At 52.0% G+C, this 20,334-nt stretch overlaps 1 protein-coding gene across 6 annotated transcripts in view; it reads right to left on the bottom strand.

Annotated features, from left to right (window-relative positions):
* Positions 1-19,266, bottom strand: part of ERN2 (endoplasmic reticulum to nucleus signaling 2) — a 29,510-nt gene extending 10,244 nt beyond the window's left edge. For 2 of the 6 annotated variants that reach the window (XR_014840549.1, XM_021086462.2), the window contains exons 1-13: positions 19,163-19,266; positions 16,536-16,641; positions 16,141-16,174; positions 15,844-15,916; positions 10,218-10,290; positions 9,970-10,077; positions 9,571-9,672; positions 8,198-8,462; positions 6,247-6,325; positions 6,008-6,155; positions 5,778-5,899; positions 3,809-3,964; positions 3,400-3,568 (exon numbers count right to left, since the gene is read on the bottom strand). Coding sequence is in view for 3 of the 6 variants with exons in the window: in XM_021086462.2 (XP_020942121.2) it covers positions 3,400-3,568; positions 3,809-3,964; positions 5,778-5,899; positions 6,008-6,155; positions 6,247-6,325; positions 8,198-8,462; positions 9,571-9,672; positions 9,970-10,077; positions 10,218-10,290; positions 15,844-15,916; positions 16,141-16,174; positions 16,536-16,641; positions 19,163-19,246 (1,519 nt within the window). In the remaining 3 variants the exon portion in view is untranslated. The remainder of the gene's footprint in view (positions 1-3,399; positions 3,569-3,808; positions 3,965-5,777; positions 5,900-6,007; positions 6,156-6,246; positions 6,326-8,197; positions 8,463-9,570; positions 9,673-9,969; positions 10,078-10,217; positions 10,291-15,843; positions 15,917-16,140; positions 16,175-16,535; positions 16,642-19,162) is intronic. The other 4 variants (XR_014840550.1, XM_021086463.2, XR_014840551.1 and 1 more) reach the window with 2 other exon arrangements.
* Between the last annotated feature and the right edge of the window lie 1,068 nt (positions 19,267-20,334).

Genomic DNA, 20,334 nt, shown 5'->3' with positions numbered 1-20,334 from the left:
TCCTTCATTCATCTACTTTATCCACCTGGCCTACTCATGAGCATGAATTTGCAACCCTCCTTTCAGCTTCCAGAATGTGCACCCTGCTTTCCCTCATCTCTGAACTTTTGCCTGGGCTGTTGGTGCCGCCTCGATGGCTCCTGCTCTGCTCCTCCCTGTTCACCTGGATCATTCTTTCTTCTCCTTGGGAATCACAGCTTAGACTTCCCTTTTTTTTTTTTGGCTTTTCTACGGCTGCTCCCACAGCATATGGAGGTTCCCAGGCTAGGGGTCTAATCGGAGCTGCAGCTGCCGGCTTACACCACAGCCACAGCAATGCCAGATCCAAGCCGAGTCTGCAACCTACACCACAGCTCACAGCAACACCAGATCCTTCACCCACTGAGCAAGGCCAGGGACCGAACCCGCAACCTCATGGTTCCTAGTCGGATTCGTTAACCACTGAGCCAGGATGGGAACTCCAGCTTAGACTTCCCTTTGAGAACACTTCCCATGTGTGAATAACGCACCCCCTCTGTGTTCCTACACCTCCCATCACAGCATTTATCACAGAGCCTAATAACAGCCCATCTTTTCCAGGCTTTGCCTAAAGGTCATGAAAACACCAAAGTAACGCTTGTGGAAACTTTAAACAAAAAAAGCAAAAGAAATAGAGAGGGTCTCCCTGAAATAGAGAGAGTCTCCCTCTTTCTTTCTATCTTTCTTTCTTTCTTTCTTTCTTTCTTTCTTTCTTTCTTTCTTTCTTTCTTTCTTTCTTTCTTTCTTTCTTTCTTGTTAGGGCTGCACCTGTAGCATATGGAAATTCCTGGGTTAGGGGTTGAATTGGAGCTGCAGCTGCCAGCTGAAGCCACAGCTGCAGCAACACAGGATCTGAGCCACATCTTCCACCTATGCTGCAGCTCATGGCAATGCCGGATCCTTAACCCACTGAGCAAGGGCAGGGATCAAACCCACATCCTCATGGATACTAGTTGAGTTCTTAACCCACTGAGCCAAAACGGGAGCTCCTAGAAAGGCTCTCATTAGATTACAGAGGGCATCCTGTATAGAGATTGTTACCCCTGAGTTTTGTAATGAAGGTATCAGGCCCTATCTGGGTGTTTTATGTTCCTGGATTCCTATGTTGAAGCATAGATATCATTTTGACTATTTTCTTTCTTTCTTTTTTTTTTTTTTTGTCTTTTTGCCTTTTCTAGGGCCACTCCTGCAGCATATGGAGATTCCCGGGCTAGGGGTCTAATCAGAGCTGTAGCCACTGGCCTACGCCAAAGCCACAGCAACACGGGATCCGAGCCACGTCTGCAACCTGCCCCACAGCTCACGGCAATGCTGGATCCTTAACCCACTGAGCGCGGCCAGGGATCAAACCCGCAACCTCATGGTTCCTAGTCGGATTCACTAACCACTGCGCCACGATGGGAACTCCTTGACTATTTTCTTAGAACAAGAAAAGAAGTGCAGGTATTTTATATAACAAAGTGTCCTGGATGAGCCAGGACTGGGATTTGACATCGTCTTTTTTCCCCCTCTGAGGATTATTGTGTCAACAGACTCACAAGGGGATTGAGGAGACGTCTGGGGAGGGAATCAGTCTATTGGACTGTGGTTGTGAGGAACCACTGAAGGATCATGGAGCGAGGAAAGATAAGGCTGAATGATGGGCACCACCTGGGACCAGGTGGAGGATGAGGTCGTCTGGGGAAAGCCTTGGCTCCAGTCAGAAGGCCCATGGAGGAGTTCCCGTCGTGGCTCATCGGTTATCGAAACTGACTAGTATCCACGAGGATGTGGGTTTGATCCCTGGCCTCGATCAGTGGCTTAAGGATCTGGTGTTGCCATAAGCGGAAGAGCAGATCGCAGATGTGGCTTGGTGCCTGTGTTGCTGCGGCTGTGGTGTAGGCTGGCAGCTGCAGCTCCATTTTGACCCCTAGCCAGGGAACTTCTATATGCTTCAGGTGCAGCCCTAAAAAAAATAAAAAAACAAAACAAAACAAAAACATGTGGAAGGTCCCTTTGGGATCTTACCTTCCACAGATGCCAGAGGAAGCTTGACGGAGCTCGTTTACAGGAGGATATTGAGAAAAGAGGAGAGAAATGTTTTAACAATAAAAAGCCCTAAAGAGAAAAGGAACCAAAAGGTACCTAGGTAATTTATTATTATTGTTGCCAAATATGATGTTACTTTAACACAAGTATTAACAACATCATCTAGGTATGATTTAATAATACTAGTGATGGTAACCTCTCATAATGAGCTGATGTAATGGGGTGAGTGTTATCATTCCAATTTTTTTGTGTGTGTCTTTTTGGGGCCACACCCGCCGGCATATGAAGGTTCCCAGTCTAGGGGTTTAATTGGAGCTGTAGCCACCAGTCTACACCACAGCCACAGCAATGCCAGATCTGAGCCACGTCTGTGACCTATACCGCAGCTCACAGCAATGCCGGATCCTTGACCTGCTGAGCAAGGCCAGAGATCAAACCCACAACCTCATGGTTCCTAGTCGGATTTGTTTCTACTGTGCCACTATGGGAACTCTTATCATTCCAATTTGATGGATGAGAAAACTGAAACTCTGGGGAGTTACACAATTCATCAAAATTAATAGAAGTGGGTGGAGAGAGTTCCCATCGTGGCTCAGGTGGCAACAAACCTGACTAGCATCCATGAGGATGCAGGTTCAATCTCTGGCCTCACTCAGTGGGTTAAGGATCTGGCATTGCTGTGAGCTGTGGTGTAGGTCACAGACATAGCTCAGACCCCGCATTGCTGTGGCTGTGGCCAGCAGCTCCAGTTCCAATTTGACCCCTTTTCTGGGAACTTCCATATGCCATGGGGGCGGCACTAAAAAGACCAAAAAAAAAAAAAAAAGTTAATAGCAGTGGGTCTAGGTCTAACTCTTCTATCTGCATCTACGGTTCTTGAATATGATTTCAACAGTAAAAATGATGGCAGAGGAGTTCCCGTCGTGGCTGAGTGGTAACGATTCTGACTAGTATCGATGAGGATGCGGGTTCGATCCCTGACCTTGCTCAGTGGGTTGGGGATCCAGTGTTGCTGTGAGCTGTGGTGTAGGTCGCAGACACGACCTGGATCCCGTGTTTCTGTGGCTGTGGTGTAGGTCGGCAGCTGCAGCTCCGACTCGACCCCTAGCCTGGGAACTTCCATATGTCACCGGTGCGGCCCTAAAAAATTTTTTAAAAAGGCAAAAAAAAAAAAAAATGATGGCAGACATTTCTAGGGGGCTCAACTACACAGCAAGCACTATTCCAAATGCTTTCCTATTATTTAGGCTTGGCTACCCCACGATTGCGGCTTGTCATAAGCCGACTTTGAAGCAAAACCCGCCTTCTCATCTCTGTCCCTGACTCTGGCCTTTCCAGGTCACATAAGCTCACCTTCAGGGTCTTCAAGTGGCTGGTCTTGCTCTGAGGGGTTTTTGAGCCTCTTCCAGCTCTGTGGGGTGGCCCCCAAGGGCTGGAACTGGGCATCCTGTGAGAGAGCAGAAGGGCCTGCTGGTGCCAGGGGAGTCTGCTGCTGCTGCTTCTCCATCAGCTGCTGGTGCTGCTGAAACATGAGGGGCTAAGAGGACTCAGCCCAGGCCAGTCCCTTTCCCCCTGAAGAGCCCAGAAGCTGTGCCTGAGATGGCCTGGCCCTGGAGCACTGATATACCAGAGCACAGTATTGGGAGCTCTGGGGAGTTGCGAAGAGGAAGGTGGGGGGCAGAGCTGGATCTGGGCGAGGAAGAAGTTGCTATGTGGTCCTGGAGAGGAGGAGCAGGGCTGAGGTCAGGGGTGATGGGCTTACCTGCCTCATCAGGAAGAGAATCCATCCTCCCAGGAGGAGAGCAGTCAGGCTGGCTGCCAGCAGGTCTTGGGGTCCCAGGCTCGGATGCAGGTCTGGGGTTTTCTCTTCGGGATGCAGCTCCAGGTTTGAAGGTTCCATTCGACTCAGGCTCAGGACCTGAGGACAAAGAGGCTTTTGCTCCGAGCAGCCCCTCCCACTGTGGAACCCCTAACCACACTTCATCACGCAGTAAAAGGCTAGGCTTAGCGGAAGGGGTGATGCATGGTCTCAGGTGGGAAACATGGCCCTCTCCGTGGTGCCGAAACATCATGGTGCCCAGGAGGTTGGTCTTTCAAACCTAGCTGAGGGCCAGCATTTCCTGGGGTGTAAATAAAAAATACTTGGAGTCCATTGTGGCTCAGTGGTAAAGAACCCAACTAGCATCCATAAGGATGTGGGTTCGATCCCTGGCCCCGCTCAGTGGGTTAAGGATCCAGCGTTGTCATGAGCTATGGTATAGGCTACAGATGCAGCTTGGATCTGGTGTTGCCTATGGCTGTAGCTGCACTTAGACCCCTAGACTGGGAATTTCCATACACCATGGTGTGACCCTAAAAAAAGAAAATATTAAAAAAACAAAACAAAATGGGAGTTCCCATCATGGCTCAGTGGTTAACAAACCTGACTAGTAGCCATGAGGACACAGGTTCAATCCCTGGCCTTGCTCAGTGGGTTCAGGAACCAGTGTTGCTGTGAGCTGTGGTATAGGTTTCAGACATGGCTTGGATCCAGCATTGCTGTGGCTGTGGCGAAGGCCAGCAGCTATGGCTCCAATTTGACCCCTAACCTGGGAACTTCCATATGCCACGGGTGTGGCCCGAAAAAGACACAAAAGAAAAAAAAAATACAGATACTCTTGAAGCATCATCAAAAAGTGCATTCCCGTCATGGCTCAGTGGTTAATGAATCCAACTAGGAACCATAAGGTTGTGGGTTTGATCCCTGGCCTTGCTCGGTGGGTTAAGGATCAGGTGTTGCTGTGAGCTGTGGTGTAGGTTGCAGACATGGCTGGGATCCCGCAGTGCTGTGGTTCTAGCGTAGGCTGGTGGCTACAGCTCTGATTAGACCCCTAGTCTGGGAACCTCCATATGCTGTAGGAGCGGCCCTAGAAAAGGCAAAAAGACCAAAAAAAAAAAAAAAAAAGTGCATATATTCACCTGCAGAGATTCTGAATTCAGTGGGGCTAGAGTGGGTGAGTCTGATGACCAACCAGATTTGAGATTTATTTCTCCAGATTATGCCAGTACCTTTTTTTTTTTTTTTGTATTTTTTTTATTGAAGGACTTCAAAGCCCACTTTTTTTGTCTTTTTTGTCTTTTGTCTTTTTTTGTTGTTGTTGTTGCTATTTCTTGGGCCGCTCCCGCGGCATATGGAGGTTCCCAGGCTAGGGGTCAAATCGGAGCTGTAGCCACCGGCCTACGCCAGAGCCACAGCAACGCAGGATCCGAGCCGCATCTGCAACCTACACCACAGCTCACGGCAACGCCGGATCGTTAACCCACTGAGCAAGGGCAGGGACCGAACCCGCAACCTCATGGTTCCTAGTCGGATTCGTTAACCACTGCGCCACGACGGGAACTCCGCCAGTACCTTCTGACCTTGAACTACCAGCAACTCTTGTCCAGTCCCCTCCCAGGAGGGCATGCTTTTATCATTTGTCTGCCTTCATTATCTCACTTGATAAATATTTTATAAGCTTTAAACTGAAGAAGAATAAAGAAAACTCAGACTCATATTTCAGTTTAGATAGCCAATATCTTGTTGATGTGTTTAACACTTTTCTGGCAATAACAAAAATTTTTTTTTCTTTTGAGAAATTGTGAGGTTAACGGACCCCCCCCCCGCCCCCCGCAAAGTTGCTCCTAGAAGCCTGAGGAAAGGGTCTCCTCCTGCATCTCCCCCCACGCCCTCTGCCCTTCATAGCACTGACCTCCAAGAAGAGAGCTGGGGTCTGGGTGCTCTCTGAAGGTCTGGTAGCAGGAGTCCCACTGCCTGGGGTGGGGTGGACTCTCAGCATGGTGGTGTGCAGGACTGGGGGTGGCTCATGGTGTCCTAAGGGGCAGAGAAAAAGCCAGGGGGGCGGGGCTGAAGGTGACCCCTGCCTTCCAGCTCCGAAGCTGGGATCACAGGTCCATTATCATCTCCAAATGTGAGTCTCACCGATGAGCAGCCACTGGCTCGGGAGGGCCACACTGCCCGAGGGGTATCTGACGGCCGTGCTGGGTGAGCCCTCTCGCTCTCCTGAGACTTGGAGGGTCACTTCATCTGTGGTGGGGCCGTCAGTGGGGGCCAGGGTCAGTCCACGAGGCTGTGGCAGAAGATGGAGAGTCATGCATGAGGCGGGGGGCTCCTCTCCTGCTCCATCCCTTCTTTCCAGCCCCCCCAGAGACCCTTCTCACCACTAACGCCACCCCTGTATGAACCAGTGCTTTAGACACATAGAAGCCGGCTTCATCCTTTCCCACGTACAGCGTCATCCTAGTAGGGAGTGGAAAAGGGGAGAAGGTGTGATGATCCTGAGTAGTTTCAGTCACCATGGTAACTGTGTATTGTCTCCTCCTACACTGACACTGGGCTTGGCCATGTGACTTGCGTTGGCCAATGAGATAACAGCAAATATGGCACAAGGAGGGGCTTGAGAGGAACTTGTGCACGGGGCTTGCCCTGGCATGTGGTTCTGTGGAGCCCCTAGACCACCACAGGAGGAAAGTCAGGCTACTGTGCTAGGGTGTGGGAGGCTAAATAGTCCAGCAACTATGAGATAGATGAGCAAAGACATCCTAAATCGTCCAGGCTCATCCAAGCCACCCACTGGCTACCCAGACCAGAAACCACCCCAGCTGACCCACAAATACCTGTAAAATAGTAAAATTTGAAGCTCTAAACTTTAGGGGGTAGTTTGATATATAGCAAAAGCTAACTGATAAAAAACTCTATAGTCAGGAGATTCTGTCATGGCTCAGTGGTTAATGAATCTGACTTAGCATCCACGAGGACCCCTGGCCTCGCTCAGTGCGTCAAGGACCCAGTGTTGCCATGAGCTGTGGTGTAGGTTGCAGACGAGGCTCAGATCTGGCGTCACTGTGGCTGTGGTGTAGGCTGGCAGCTGTAGCTCCGATTCGACCCCTAGTCTGGGAACCTCCATATGCCGTGGGTGGGCCCTAAAATGACAAAGGAGAAAAAAAGAATTTGTGGAACGAACAGAATGAATGGATAATTCCTGATTTCCCTAGTCTGTCTCCTGGTTCCCCAAGACGGGGACACTACAGTAGTCGGTGCTATAGGGAAGGGTCATATTTAAAGTTTTTATTTATTTATTTGCTTGTTTTTTTTTTGGCCACCCCACGGCATATGGAGTTCCCAGACCAGGGATCAGACCCGAGCCACAGTTGTGAACTAAGCCATGCCTGCAGCAATGCCAGATCCTTAACCCACTGTGCTGGGCCAGGAATCTAACCTGCGTCCCAGGGCTCCGAAGAAGCTGGATCCCATTGCATCACAGGGGCATCTCCTTTACAATTTTTTTTTTCTCTTTTTGCCTTTTCTAGGGCCGCTCCCACGGTATATGTAGGTTCCCAGGCTAGGGGTCTAATCGGACTACGCCAGAGCCACAGCAACACCAGATCCGAGCTGCATCTGTGACCTACACCACAGCTCATGGCAACGCTGGATCCTTAACCCACTGAGCAAGGCCAGGGATCGAACCCGCCACCTCGTGGTTCCTAGTCAGATTTGTTAACCACTGAGCCACGACAGGAACTCCTCCTTTACAAGTTTTAACCATCAATAAATAAACACAGAATACCTACCAAGCAGAACAGGTGCTAGCTGTAGCACTGGTTGGGGTGGGGGGCGGGGAGTGGGAACGCAGAGGTCCCCTTCCAGGCCTGATTTTACCCCATCGCTTGCTGAACAGTGGGGCTATCAAGGGAATCTTGGGAGCATGTGGGGGTGGTGCAGGGCCCTGGTTAATTACCAAAATAATTTTTTTTTTAGTCTTTTTAGGGCCATGCTCTCAGCATGTGGAGGTTCCCAAGCTAGGGGAATCGGAGCTGCAGCTGCCAACCTATGCCACAGCCATAGCAAGGCAGGATCTGAGCCTTGCCTGTGACCTACCCACAGCTCACAGCAATGCTAGATCCTTAACCCACTTAGTGAGGCCAGGGATCGAACCTTCGTCCTCATGGATACTAGTCAGATTCTTTTCTGCAAAGCCACAGCAGGAAGTCCTACCAAACTGTTTTGACTCCCGATTCAGTGGTACTAGTGTGTCATGGTCAAACATCACACCTGCCCATTGGACCTGGGCTGCAATACCTCCAGAAGCTCTTCCCGGGCCTGGGCACTTACAGCAGCTGGGTGTCTAAGGCAGAGAAGTGGGTGGCCACGTCCTGCATGCTTGAGGCAGGCAGTCGGATGTGGCCCCAGCGGAGGGCAAGGAAGTGCAGGGTGTCCCGAGCCAGCGTGAGGTGGGGCAGCTGACGCAGACTGTCCTGGTGCCATGTGTAGATGCCCATCACAGGTACGCCCAAGTCCTGGGTCCACAGCACCGCCCCGCTTCCTGGGTCCACTGTTAGCAGCAGGCCCATCCCACAGGATGCCAGGTGGCTCATGTCTGCCGGGAAAGAAAGCTGGGGACATGTGGTCGGGGTGCTCTGGCCTGATGCACCTCAGAGCATCTTGGAGGGTGGAGGTTGCTCTGAGGCTGGGCTATCAGGAGGGCCACTCAGGTATGTGGAAGTCAGGTGAAATCACCTGGAGTGTTATCAAGAGGTGGGAAATTCATTGGGTCTCTCTCTCTCTTTTTTCTTTTTTTTTTCTTTTTAGGGCTACACCAGTGACATATGGAAGTTCCCAGGCTAAGGATTGAATCAGAGTGGTAGCTGCCAGCCTACACCACAGCCATCGCAACACAAGATCCAAGCAAGTCTGTGACCTACACCACAGTGTATGGCAACCCCGGACCCTTAACCCACTGAGTGAGGCCAGGGATAGAACCTGCATCCTCATGGATACTAGTTCGGTTCTTAACCTGCTGAACCACAGGGGAACTCCTTCACAGGGTCTCTTTGAGCAGGATCAACGGGACAGCTGTGTAAGATGTAGGGGTCAGTCAGTGTCATCCAAAGGTGACTCAGGTGTGTGACTCAATCCTTGTCACTTAGGACAAGCAGTCAGTCATGGTCTGGCTGCCGATCAGATTCAGGTGGTCTGGAGACGCATGGGTCACTTGGGAGTCATTTAGGATGTGAAGGAGGTCAGTCGGGGGCCCTGTGTGTGTCACCTGTGATGTGTCAGGATCACCTGCATGAGTTCTCACATAGAATGGTGACCTTCAGAGTCACTTAGTCATTTGAGAAGAACCCTTATAATATTAAGGGGGTGGTCAGTCTGGGGGAGGTCACTCAGGGTCATCTGTTAGGGATCGTTCAACATTGGGGGTCAGTTAGGACGTGCGGGGATGGCTCAGGGTGTGCGGAGCTTGCTTGGGGTCCTTGTGGACTCACCCAGCGTGGAGTTAGGAGGAGTTAGGATGGGAAGGGCGGCTCAGGGTATGAGAGGGTCAGGCTGGGTCTTGAGGATGGTCCCTTAGGGCTGCCCATCAAGTGTATGTCCTTTGGTAGTTGGGGTCCCTTAGAAGGTCAGGTGGTGGGGCTTGGTCGTGCATGAGCTGAGTGCAGGGACCTTGCTCCAAGGTGGGGCCGGGGAAAGGAGGCACTCACATTTCCCAGGGGAGCCGTCCATGGGGGGCGCTGAGTAGCGGCGGTAGGTGGTGTTCCAGCGCAGCGTGGGGGCTCTGGCGTCGTGCATGGTGACCGTGTACTCTGGGGACGCCCAGAAGCAGGGTGTCTGGGAGTGCCCAGGTGATACTCCTCCACCCACACCCAGGGGATGTCATCTGGTGAAGGGGGGGGGGATTTCCTAGCCCCCAGCCTGGAGGCCAGAGTCTTTGAGCATCACGAAGGCAGAAACCAGGTCTGTTTTGGCTACTGCTGCGTAACCTTGTTTGGTGCTCCGTGAAGGGTTTGCTGATGCACAGACTGATTGACTGGCCAGGACTCGGCTTGGATAGCAACTGCCAGGCCTGGGCAGAGCTTGGGGGGCAGCTGGGCGGGACTCACGTGTCCGGCCGATGTAGAGGCGGGGGGTAGAGGGTCGCTCTGTGGTCAGCGTCATCTGTGTCTTCCCTGACTCAGGGTCCACCACGAACCAGGCATCCTGCTTCCGGCCTGCGGAAGTGGAAAGTGTGCCCGCTCTCAAGATGGCCTGGAGAGGGTGTGCTGCTTGTCTGCCCTGTGCCCAGCTAGTCCGCCCTGACCGAAGTCCCATCGCTGCTGGACCAGAACCCACAGGCTGGAGAGAGGCTTACCCGTATAGAAGACGCCATCGGAGCTACGACACGGGGAGGCGTGAACCAGCTCGGGGATGGTGAATGGCAGTCTCTGAGGAGCGGTGAGGGCAGAGAAACACAGACATCCTATTCAGCAGCTATGATTATCATAATATCCATTTCCAGAGAGGCTAAGTCCCTTGGCTAAGGTCACCCAGCTGCTGAGTAGCAAAGCCAGACCTTGAACTCAGCCAGCCAGCTTCCAGAAACCACCCACTTAAGCACTCTACTGCAAGAGCTCTTTTTTTTTTTTTTTTTTTTTTTTTTTTTGTCTTTTTGCTATTTCTTGGGCCACTCCCGAGGTATATGGAGGTTCCCAGGCTAGGGGTTGAATCAGAGCTGTAGCTGCCAGCCTACACCAGAGCCACAGCAATGCAGGATCCGAGCCGCATCTGCAACCTACACCACAGCTCACGGCAACGCCAGATCCTTAACCCACTGAGCAAGGCCAGGGATTGAACCCACAACCTCATGGTTCCTAGTTGGACTCATTAACCACTGTGCCACGACGCGAACTCCTGCAAGAGCTCTTAAGGAGCTGCCGAAAAGCCCATCCCCAGTGCCATGATGCCACCTGATCACTCCGGCCTGGCCTGGCAACCTCAGAAACACATGCTGAGGCTTCAAAACTTCAATGACTGTGACAGCCTCAGAGAGGCTGGGGAACGGTCCCAGATTAAAGGACAATAAAGAGACATGAGGACCAAACACAAGGGGTAATCGTGGTTCCGATTCTGAACTGGAAACCATAAAGCACACCCTGAGACCCGTGACAAAATTAATATGGCCTGAGAGGAGTTCCCGTTGCAGCTCAGCAGGTTCAGAACAAGTCAGAGTGTCCATGAGGATGTGGGTTTGATCCCTGACCTCGATCAGGGGGTTAAAGATTTGGTGTTGCCGTGAGCTGTAGTGGAGGTCGCAGATGTGGCTTGGATCTGGTGTTGCTGTGGCTGTGGTGTAGGCCTGCAGCTACGGCTCTGATTCGACCCCTAGCCTGGGAACTTCCATATGCCACAGGTATGGTCATTAAAAAAAATTAATATGGACTGAGCGTTAGATAACACTACTGTATCAGTAGTGGTTTTGATAATTTGCACTCAGGCTAATTAAGAGAAAGTCCTTGTTTTTGGAATACACAATGACATTTTAGGAGGAAAGCAGCCTAATGCCTGCAACTTGTTCTCAAATGGTTCAGAAAAAGAAAAATTTAAGTATACATGTGAATAGTAACTGTCAAGAGAGAATCATAAAGTGAAATTCATAAGAAGTCTTTTTGGCCGCCTCGTTGCAGTGGCTTGATGTGGGATCTCCGTTCCCAGATCAGGGATTGAACCTAGGCTGCAGCAGTGGAAGTGCCAAGTCCTAACCACTAGGTAGGTCACCAGGGAACTCCCAGATAAGATGTTAAACATGGATGAATCTGAGTAAAGGGAATAAAGAATTGCTCTGTACTATCCCTGAATTTTTTCCTTGGGTTTGAAATTATTATTATTATTAGTAGTAGTAGTAGTATTTTGTCTTGTTTGCCTTTTCTCCGGCCACTCCCGTGGCATATGGAGGTTCCCAGGCTAGGGGTCTAATTGGAGCTGTAGCCGCCAGCCTTCACCTGAGTCACAGCAACGCGGGATCCGAGCTGCGTCAGTAACCTACACCACAGCTCACGGCAACGCCGGATCGTTAACCCACTGAGCAAGGGCAGGGATCGAACCTGCAACCTCATGGTTCCCAGTCAGATTCGTTCACCACTGTGCCGTGACGGGAACTCCCCTTTAGGTTTGAAATGATATCAAAATGAAAAAAATCCCCAAAGTCCACACAGAGAGCTCATGCAGCCCAGGTATGAGCAAGTACTGAGGGAAAGAGAACTGGGGCTTCCTGGGGGCTCAGTCAGGACAGACAACAGAAGTTGCTACAGCCCGGAGTTGGTATGTATGGTTAGTGCTGTGCTGGGGGAGCATGTGAGGTTGAGCACACCTGATGCAGATGTGCAGGACTGAAGATGGACTAATGAAAGAAGTTCATTCAGTCATTCAACTGCCACTTATTTTATTTACTTTTTGTCTTTTGTCTTTTTAGGGCCGTACCTGAGGCATATGGAGGTTCCCAGGCTAGGGGCAGAATCAGAGCTGCAGTTGCCGGCCTACACCAGAGCCACAGCAACACCAGATCCGAGCTGTGTCTGCGACCTACACCACAGCTCACGGCAACGCCAGATCCTTAACCCACTGAGGAAGGCCAGGGATCGAACCCACAACCGCATGATTCCTAGTCGGATTCGTTGCGCCATGACGGGAACTCCTCAACTGCTGTTTAATGAGCGTCTGTTACTAGCCAGGTGCTGGAACCCAGTTGTAACTAAGATGGACCAAGTGCCTTTCTGCCCAGAGTTACCTCTCTGGGGTGTGTGTGTGTGTGTGTGTGTGTGTGTGTAAGAAGGATAAAAAACAAGCAAAAACATATAAACCATAATGCCAGGTGGTGGTAAATGTTATTAAGACAAACTTAGAGAATGACTTGAGATGCTGTTTCACGTAGCGCAGCTACGGAGGAAGAACGCAAGCTGAGTGGGGAGTGAAACTTACACAGGAACACGTGGAGGGACAAGGCAGAGGGACAGAATGCTGAGGCCACTGGCTGGGTCAGCGAGGACACCAGTGCATGGGGAGTGGGGATGGAGAGGGGCAGAGTGGCCTGAAGTGAGGTCAGCTGGAGGCAAGACCACAGGCTGGGGACAAGCTTGGAGTTTAAACTGGGACTTGGACCATGAGCAGGAAAGAGCCAGGGGGAATCTTCCTTCATGGCTCAGTGGGAACAAATCTGACGAGTATCCATGCGGATGCAGGTTCGATCCCTGGCCTTGCTCGTATTGCCATGAGCTGTGGTGTAGGTTGCAGATGCAGCTCAGATCCTGAGTTGCTGTAGCTGCGGTGTAGGCTGGTGGCTGCAGCTCCGATTGGACCCCTAGCCTGGGAACCTCCATATGCCATGGGTGTGGTCCTAAAAAGATGATTAAAGAAAGAAAGAAAGAAAGAAAGAAAGAAAGAAAGAAAGAAAGAAAGAAAGAGTGAGCCAGGGGAAGGAGAGCACATATATTCTGGTTCTTCTTCTGGGATTACAATTCCTTTCTGGCTTAAAGTGGGCACGATCATGAGGCTTGCCAAAGGGTGGGCTCCAGAAGTGCCCATGTCACTTGTACACCGGCACTACAAGAGCCAGTGTGTGGGTCACCTCGTTCCCCCTTTCTGCTTTGGTGGCTGAGAAGCTTGGCTTGAGATGACGCTTCCAGCCACTCTGTCTCCAGGACATCACAGTGCACGTAGCACCCTGGGGACCAACGTGGGTCACGTGGTGCCAGCAAGAAAGCCAGCTCTGCGGAGCCTTGGAGATTTCAGTGTGCGGTGATGGCAGCGTGCTATGGCCCCTCCCGACTGAGTTGGGGAAGAAGAGGCAGAGTGGAAGAGGGTTCCAGACCATGGGGACGGTCTGGGTGAAGCCCCAGAGCTGACATAGTCAGTAAATTGATTGGCGTGAGCTGGTGCAAGATGTGTGTGCACACGTGTGCCTGGAGGTGAGCAAACGGGCTGCAGAAGTGAGGTGGCCCAGATCAAGGGAGCAGGGGGCGGGGGGTCTGATGTGCTTTGTCAGCGTGACTGGGCTTTGTCTCAGATGCAGGGGCAGTGACGTCACGGACCAAGCACACCTGCCCCAGGGGACCCCATGGTGACCTCCAAGCTGGATGGGGCTGGATGTCCACTCTCCACCTGGCTCTCTCCCCAGGAGACACATTTTTGGATCCATCACTGGGAGCCCTGTGTTCTGGCTTCCAGTGGGGTTGGGATAACAGGGAGGGGGCAGGATCAGGGTGAGGGTTCCCTGGCCTCCTCTCCATGGGGTCATCGTGGGCTGGCCGTGTCCCTCCCCCAGAGCCCTCAGCTCCTGTCAGGTGGCTCTCTCCATAAGCCACCTCCAGTTCCAGGTTGAGGTTAACCACTTCTTCTCCCTCTGAGCTTAGGGCTGATAATGGTACCTCAATGTCATGGCACCTTGTGGTTTCCTATACTCGACCCACAGCTTTGTACATAATCCTGTTTTTTTGTTTTTTTGTTTTTTTGTCTTTTTACAGCGGCACCTATGGAAGTACCCAGACTAGTGTTTGAATTGGACCTGCAGCTCCTGCCCTACACCACAGCTCATGGCAATGCCAGATCTGAGCTGAGTCTGTGACCCACACCACAGCTCACAGCAACTCCAGATCCTTAACCTGCTGAGCGAGGCCGGGGATCGAACCCACAACCTCGTGATTCCTAGTCAGATTCATTTCCGCAGTGCCACAACAGGAACGCCTAGAGATGGTTTAAAGAATATGGTAGGGTGTGTGTAGGTTATATGCAAATACTGTGCTGTTTTGATATAAGGGACTTGAGCATCCTTGGATTTTGGTGGTGGAAGGCGACTGGCCTGGAACGGAACCCCTGTGGCTACCGAGGGACAATTGCATAAGCCAAGCTTGAAAAGTTCTCTTGTGTTGGCCTTGCCCTTTCTTGCTGTTTCTGGTTCCTTTGTTGATGCCATGTGAACAAGCCCAGATTTGCCTGCTGAAGGATGAGAGACCCCTGGCCTGGTCGCCCCTGTTGAAAGGCAGCCAACCAACAACCAGCTTTCAGAAAGAGAGACAGCTGACGGACCACAGACACTTGACTGACCAAGCTCAATCGAGACCACCCAGCTGAATCTAGCCTAAATTGTCATCCTACAAAATCGTGAGTCTAAATTGACATCCTACAAAATCGTGAGTTAAATACACGGTTCGCATTTTAAGGAGTTTCAGGGCAATTTGTTACTTAGCAAAAGCTAACTGATACATAGGTTTCCCCTGAAAACCCTCAGAGATCTGAGAGTCGGCTTGCTCTGCATTCACAGCCAGAGCCACCCCAATACCCCCTTTCCTTCCTTTTCTTCTCTTTCTTTCTTTCTTTGGCTGTACCTGTGGCATATGGAAGTTCCTGGAGCCAGGATCAAATCAGAGCCATAGCTACAGCAATGCAAGATCTGAGCCGCATCTGCAACCTACACTGCAGCTTGTGGCAACGCTGGATCTTAAAACTCACTGGACAAGGCCAGGGATCAAACCCACATCTTCATGGATACTACTTGGGTTCTTTTTTTTTTTTTTTTTTGGCTTTTTAGGGCCAGGCTAGGAGTCAAATCGGAGCTGTAGCCGCTGGCCTACACCACAGCCACTGCGATGCCAAATCCGAGCCGGATCTGCAACCTACACCACAGCTCACGGCAACGCCAGATCCTTAACCCACTGAGCAAGGTCAGGGATCAAACCTGCAACCTCATGGTTCCTAGTCGGATTCGTAAACCACTGCGCCAAGACAGGAACTCCACTACTTGGGTTCTTAACTCACTGAGCCACAACGGGAACTCCCCACCACCCCCTCCTTTCAACAGGCCCCTCTGGACAGCCTTCTTGTAGTCCTTGCAGATAATCCTTTTCGGGACATTCAGATTCTACCTGTACGGCCCCCTCCACCCCCTTGGTGCACTGGGTGACAGAAGCCCGGACCCTCGCCCATCCCAACCAGTGTAGGAAACATACCATTAATCCCTGTTGTTTGTGCGTCCCCAAGATGTACAGGCTGCCATCAGCGGGGTCTGAGAGAAAGGCTGTCCTGCGGGCCAGAGAGGAACAGGGGAAGATTTCATGCACGTTCCCCAGGCTCCAAGAGGCCCCCCTTCCCTCCACTTTCGCCACTAGGAGGCGCTCACCCTGGCAGGAGGTACCACAGAGCTCCAGACCCAAATCCCTTAAGTCCAGCACAGCCTCCCCGCCAGGCAATGAGGGCTTCCCCATCTCCCAGCCGCCTGCTCCTTAAAAGACTGTAGGTCCACTTACTCTGTGACGTACACTGGCCCTTGGATGATGGGATCTGCAGGGACAGGGACATAGGCGTGAGTAGCCCCCTCCAGACACCCCATCAAAAGGCACACCTTGCATTGGGTGCCTACTGTGTGCCAGACACCCAGCCAAGCATTTGACATGAGTGTGGTTTAATCCCCCAAGAACTCTGTGTCGTAGGCTCGTGACCCTTGGCCCCTTTTATAAGTGAAGACATTGAGACTCAGAGAGGTGGAGTGACTTTCCCCAGGCCACACAGCTTGTAAGTGGTGAAGCTGCCTGCAGACGCCTGCTTATTGGATTCTGAACCACATGTTCTTCTCCTCTAATGCCAAGGTGACCCCACCGCCAACTTGGGGTCCAGGGAAGGAGGAGTGATTGCCCTTGCTTACCATCCTTCAGCGTCCACTTCAAGTCCCCTGTCTGCTTGCTCAGCGCATGGAGACTTCCATCCAGGGTGGACACTAACAGGAGGCTCTCTGGCTTGAGGGTCTGGACCTGCAGTGAAAGCAAAGTCACCTCTTCTGGGAGTTTCCGTTGTGGCGCAGTGGTTAACAAATCCGACTAGGAACCATGAGGTTGCGAGTTCGATCCCTGCCTTTGCTCAGTGGGTTAAGGATCCGGCGTTGCTGTGAACTGTGGGATAGGTCACAGACACGGCTCAGATCCCACATTTCTGTGGCTCTGGCATAGGCCAGTGGCTACAGCTCCAATTCGAACCCTAGCCTGGGAACCTCCATATGCTGCGGGAGTGGCCCTAGAAAAGGCAAAAAGACAAAAAGACAAAAAAAAAAAAAAAAAAAAAGGTCTCCTCTTCTGAGAGACCTGGGACCCTCCTAGTCCCTGCTCTGGGCAGGGCTGGCTGTGATTCTCCTTCCCTGAGAGGGAAATAGTGAAAGAAGGAAGGGGAATTGGGGGAGATACTGGCCCCACCCACTGATCTCCTCAACCCTAGAGAGGGATGACAGTGGGAGCTGGGGGGCCTCAGCTTCTGCAGAAAAGACTTCAGCATCCCTAAGAGATTGGTGGTGGTATTATTCTCTCCGTTGTACAGGTGGGGGAAACTGAGGCTCAGGATGGGTAGGTCTTTTTTTTTTTTTTTTTGCTTTTTAGGGCCACACCTGCAGCATAGGGAGGTTCCCAGGCTAGGGGTTGAATTAGAGCTACAGCTGCTGGCCTGCACTACAGCCACAGCAACGCCAGATCCGAGCCACGTCTGTGACCTACACCACAGCTCACAGCAACATTGGATCCTTAACCCACTGAGCGAGGCCAGGGATCTCCCCGCGTCCTCATGGATACCAGTCGAGTTCGTTAACCCCTGAGCCTTGATGGGAACTCCAGGAAGCTTAGGTCTTCAGCCTCCAGCCACACAGATAACAAATGACAGAAGTGGGACTTGAACCACCATCTCTCTGCTTCTGGGATCCAGTCTCTTTCTCCTGTGCCTCACAGTCTGCCTCTCTTGGGATGACCCATTCTGCCTCTCCAAACCGGCCCAGCTGCTTTCAGTGCCAGGCTCTGACGGGGGCCCCCTGAACCGAGGCTGGGGGGGTGGGGGTGGCCGAGGGAGGGAGGGCCGGTGCTGCTCTTGCATCTGGCCCCTGCTGGGCTAACTCACCTGTTCTAGCCCTTCCTTGAGCAAACAGGGCGGGGCTGAGCTCCTAGCAGGAACCCTAACATCCGGGTGGCCCAGCCGCACCCCTGCAAAGGCCACATCCTGCTCCAGGACCCTCAGGCTTGGAGCTCAGCCAATGGTTTGGGAGTCAGGAATCTGCCTCCTCTTTCCTAGGCCTGTTCCGTGATCTCCAGCGTGGCAGAGGGACAGTGGTCTGGAGAAGAAGCTACAGACTGATTGCCCACAGAGGCGTTTGGTTTGACCATTACTGTATATTTTTAAAAATCTGCTTTTAATTAGCTACCGATTTTGAAAAAATTGGAAAGATCTCACTGAAACATCAAGATTTCTAATTTTTTTCTTTTTCTTTTCTTTTCTTTCTTTCTTTCTTCTTCTTCTTCTTTTTTTTTTTTTTTTTTTTTTTGTATTTTTAGGGCCGCACCTGCCGCATATGGAGGGTCCCAGGCTAGGGGTCTAATTGGAGCTGTTGCTGCCGGCCTACACCACAGCCACAGCAACATGGGATCCGAGCTGAATATGCGATCTACCCCACAGCTCATGGCAATGCCGGATCCTTAGCCCACTGAGCAAGCCCAGGGACCGAACCCACAACCTCTTTGTTCCCAGTCAGATTTGTTTCTGCTGCACCACGACGGAAACAATTTTTTTTTTTTTCATTTCTAGTTTTTCCTCAATTTTCTGCAAACACCCAATCCAGCCACTTGAGGTCCCATTCCTTCTTGGCAGCTGTGGGGTGGGTCCTGGGCTGGAAGTGGGCATGGGGTGGCATAAGCAGTTATCTCTAAGTTCCCATTCACTGTTCCAGAGGCTCCAGGCTGGACAAGGGGATTCCAGCCCTGGCTTTGCCTTCTTATTGCATTTCTGTACGACTGGACTTTTCTGAGCCCAGCAGGGCTGGACTAGATCCTGGTACCTCTGGCTTATTTATCCCAGGGGTTGTGAATCCCGGGTCCAGTCACGGGTAAGGGGAGAACACCTGATCTGCCTGAATTTGTCCACGAACCTAGGTGTGTGGGTGATTTCTCCACAACAGACGTCTAAGTTGATCATAAGTTCCAAGGAAGCCGGGATTCTAGAAGTTTCAGTAGGAAAGCCAGGGCCCCCTCCCGCGGGCTGTTCCCTCCACCCACACCCCCACCCGGACCTTGCAGGAGGGGTGGGGGGGTTGCGTCTACCTGCGCCTTTCCTCGCTGGCAGGTCATTCCAGCTCTTGAGGCAACTGGCAAACTCCCAAAGCTAGGGGGTTTTCTCAGGCCAGGGGCCGAATTGGGGCGATCCGGCCCCGGGGGGAGGGTGAGGCGCCTCCTGTGGCTCCGCCGCTCCCCCTCCACCTGCGCCCAGGACGCGATCTGCAAAGCTCCGCATCCTCCCGTTTCTCACCTGTGGCAGGAGCATCCCCAGCAGCGCCGGGAGCCGGAGCAGGAGCGGGGACCACGGGCCGGACCTCCGGGCGGTGCTCGCCATGGTCCGCTTAGACGGCAGCCACACGGGGCGGGCCGACCCGGTCCCTTGGTGCCTCCAGGGGACAGCGCGGCTCCCCGCCCGACGGAGGAGACTCCGCCCCGGGCTGGGCCAGCTGGGTACGCAGAGGCCAGGGCACAGTCTCGGCCGGCACGCCGCTTGCTCCCCAGCCTTTCCCATCGCAGTAATACGCGCACGCATCCCAGGTCACCCCGCAAGGGATGGCTCTGAGCTTTCCCGAAAAGGGATTTTTACCCATTGAGCCCCTTTATGGAGAATTTGCCACCTGCATTAATCTTCACAGCATTTCCGATGTAAAAGCTGAGGGTTGGAACTGGCATTCGAATTCAGATGTCTCACCTCAAAGCTGGTGGCCTTTGTTACTATTCTAGCGGCCTTTGCTGAGACATGATGAAATATAGATTAATTGGTTGACTCAGTTATTCATTCAATAAATATTTATTTTTAACCCCAGCCTGGGAAGCAGGGGAGATAAGGTCCCGGTTTTCCTAAAACTTACAGATTTTTTTTTTTTTTGGTCATTTCTTGGGCTGCTCCCACGGCATATGGAGATTCCCAGGCTAGGGGTCTAATTGGAGCTGTAGCCACCGGCCTACACCAGAGCCACAGCAATGTGGGATCTGATTGAGTCTGTGACTTACACCACAGGTCAAGGCAACACGGGATCCTTAACCCACGCAGCAAGGCTAGGGGCCGAACCCACAACCTCGTGGTTCCTAGTTGGATTTGTTTGGGCTGAACCACAACAGGAACTCCTATTGTTTATTTTTTTTAAGAGCCCCACCCAGAGGCATAAGGAAGTTCCCAGCCCAGGAACTGAATGCAAGCTGGAGCTTCGACCACAGCTGCAGAATTGCCAGATCCTTTAACCCACAGAGTCAGGCAGGGATCGAATCTGCACCTGGGTAGTGAGCGGGGCCGCCACAGCTGGATTCTTAACCCACTGTGCCACAGCGGGAACTCCTGTTTTTCAAGTTGTGGGTTTTTTTGTTAGTTTTTTGTTGTGGATGGTGGTCTTTTAGGGTCTTTTTAGACCTGTGGCCTGTGGATGTTCTCAGGCTAGGGCTCAA

Source organism: Sus scrofa, chromosome 3 (genome assembly GCF_054392235.1).
Source record: "Sus scrofa isolate SSC_HxYL_T2T_F1_AM1 chromosome 3, Sscrofa_HxYL_maternal_Yorkshire_Landrace_v2.0, whole genome shotgun sequence".
Classification (NCBI taxonomy): Eukaryota; Metazoa; Chordata; class Mammalia; order Artiodactyla; family Suidae; genus Sus; species Sus scrofa.
Note: the sequence above shows the minus strand (reverse complement) of the source record. Positions and strands in the feature narration are given on the sequence as shown.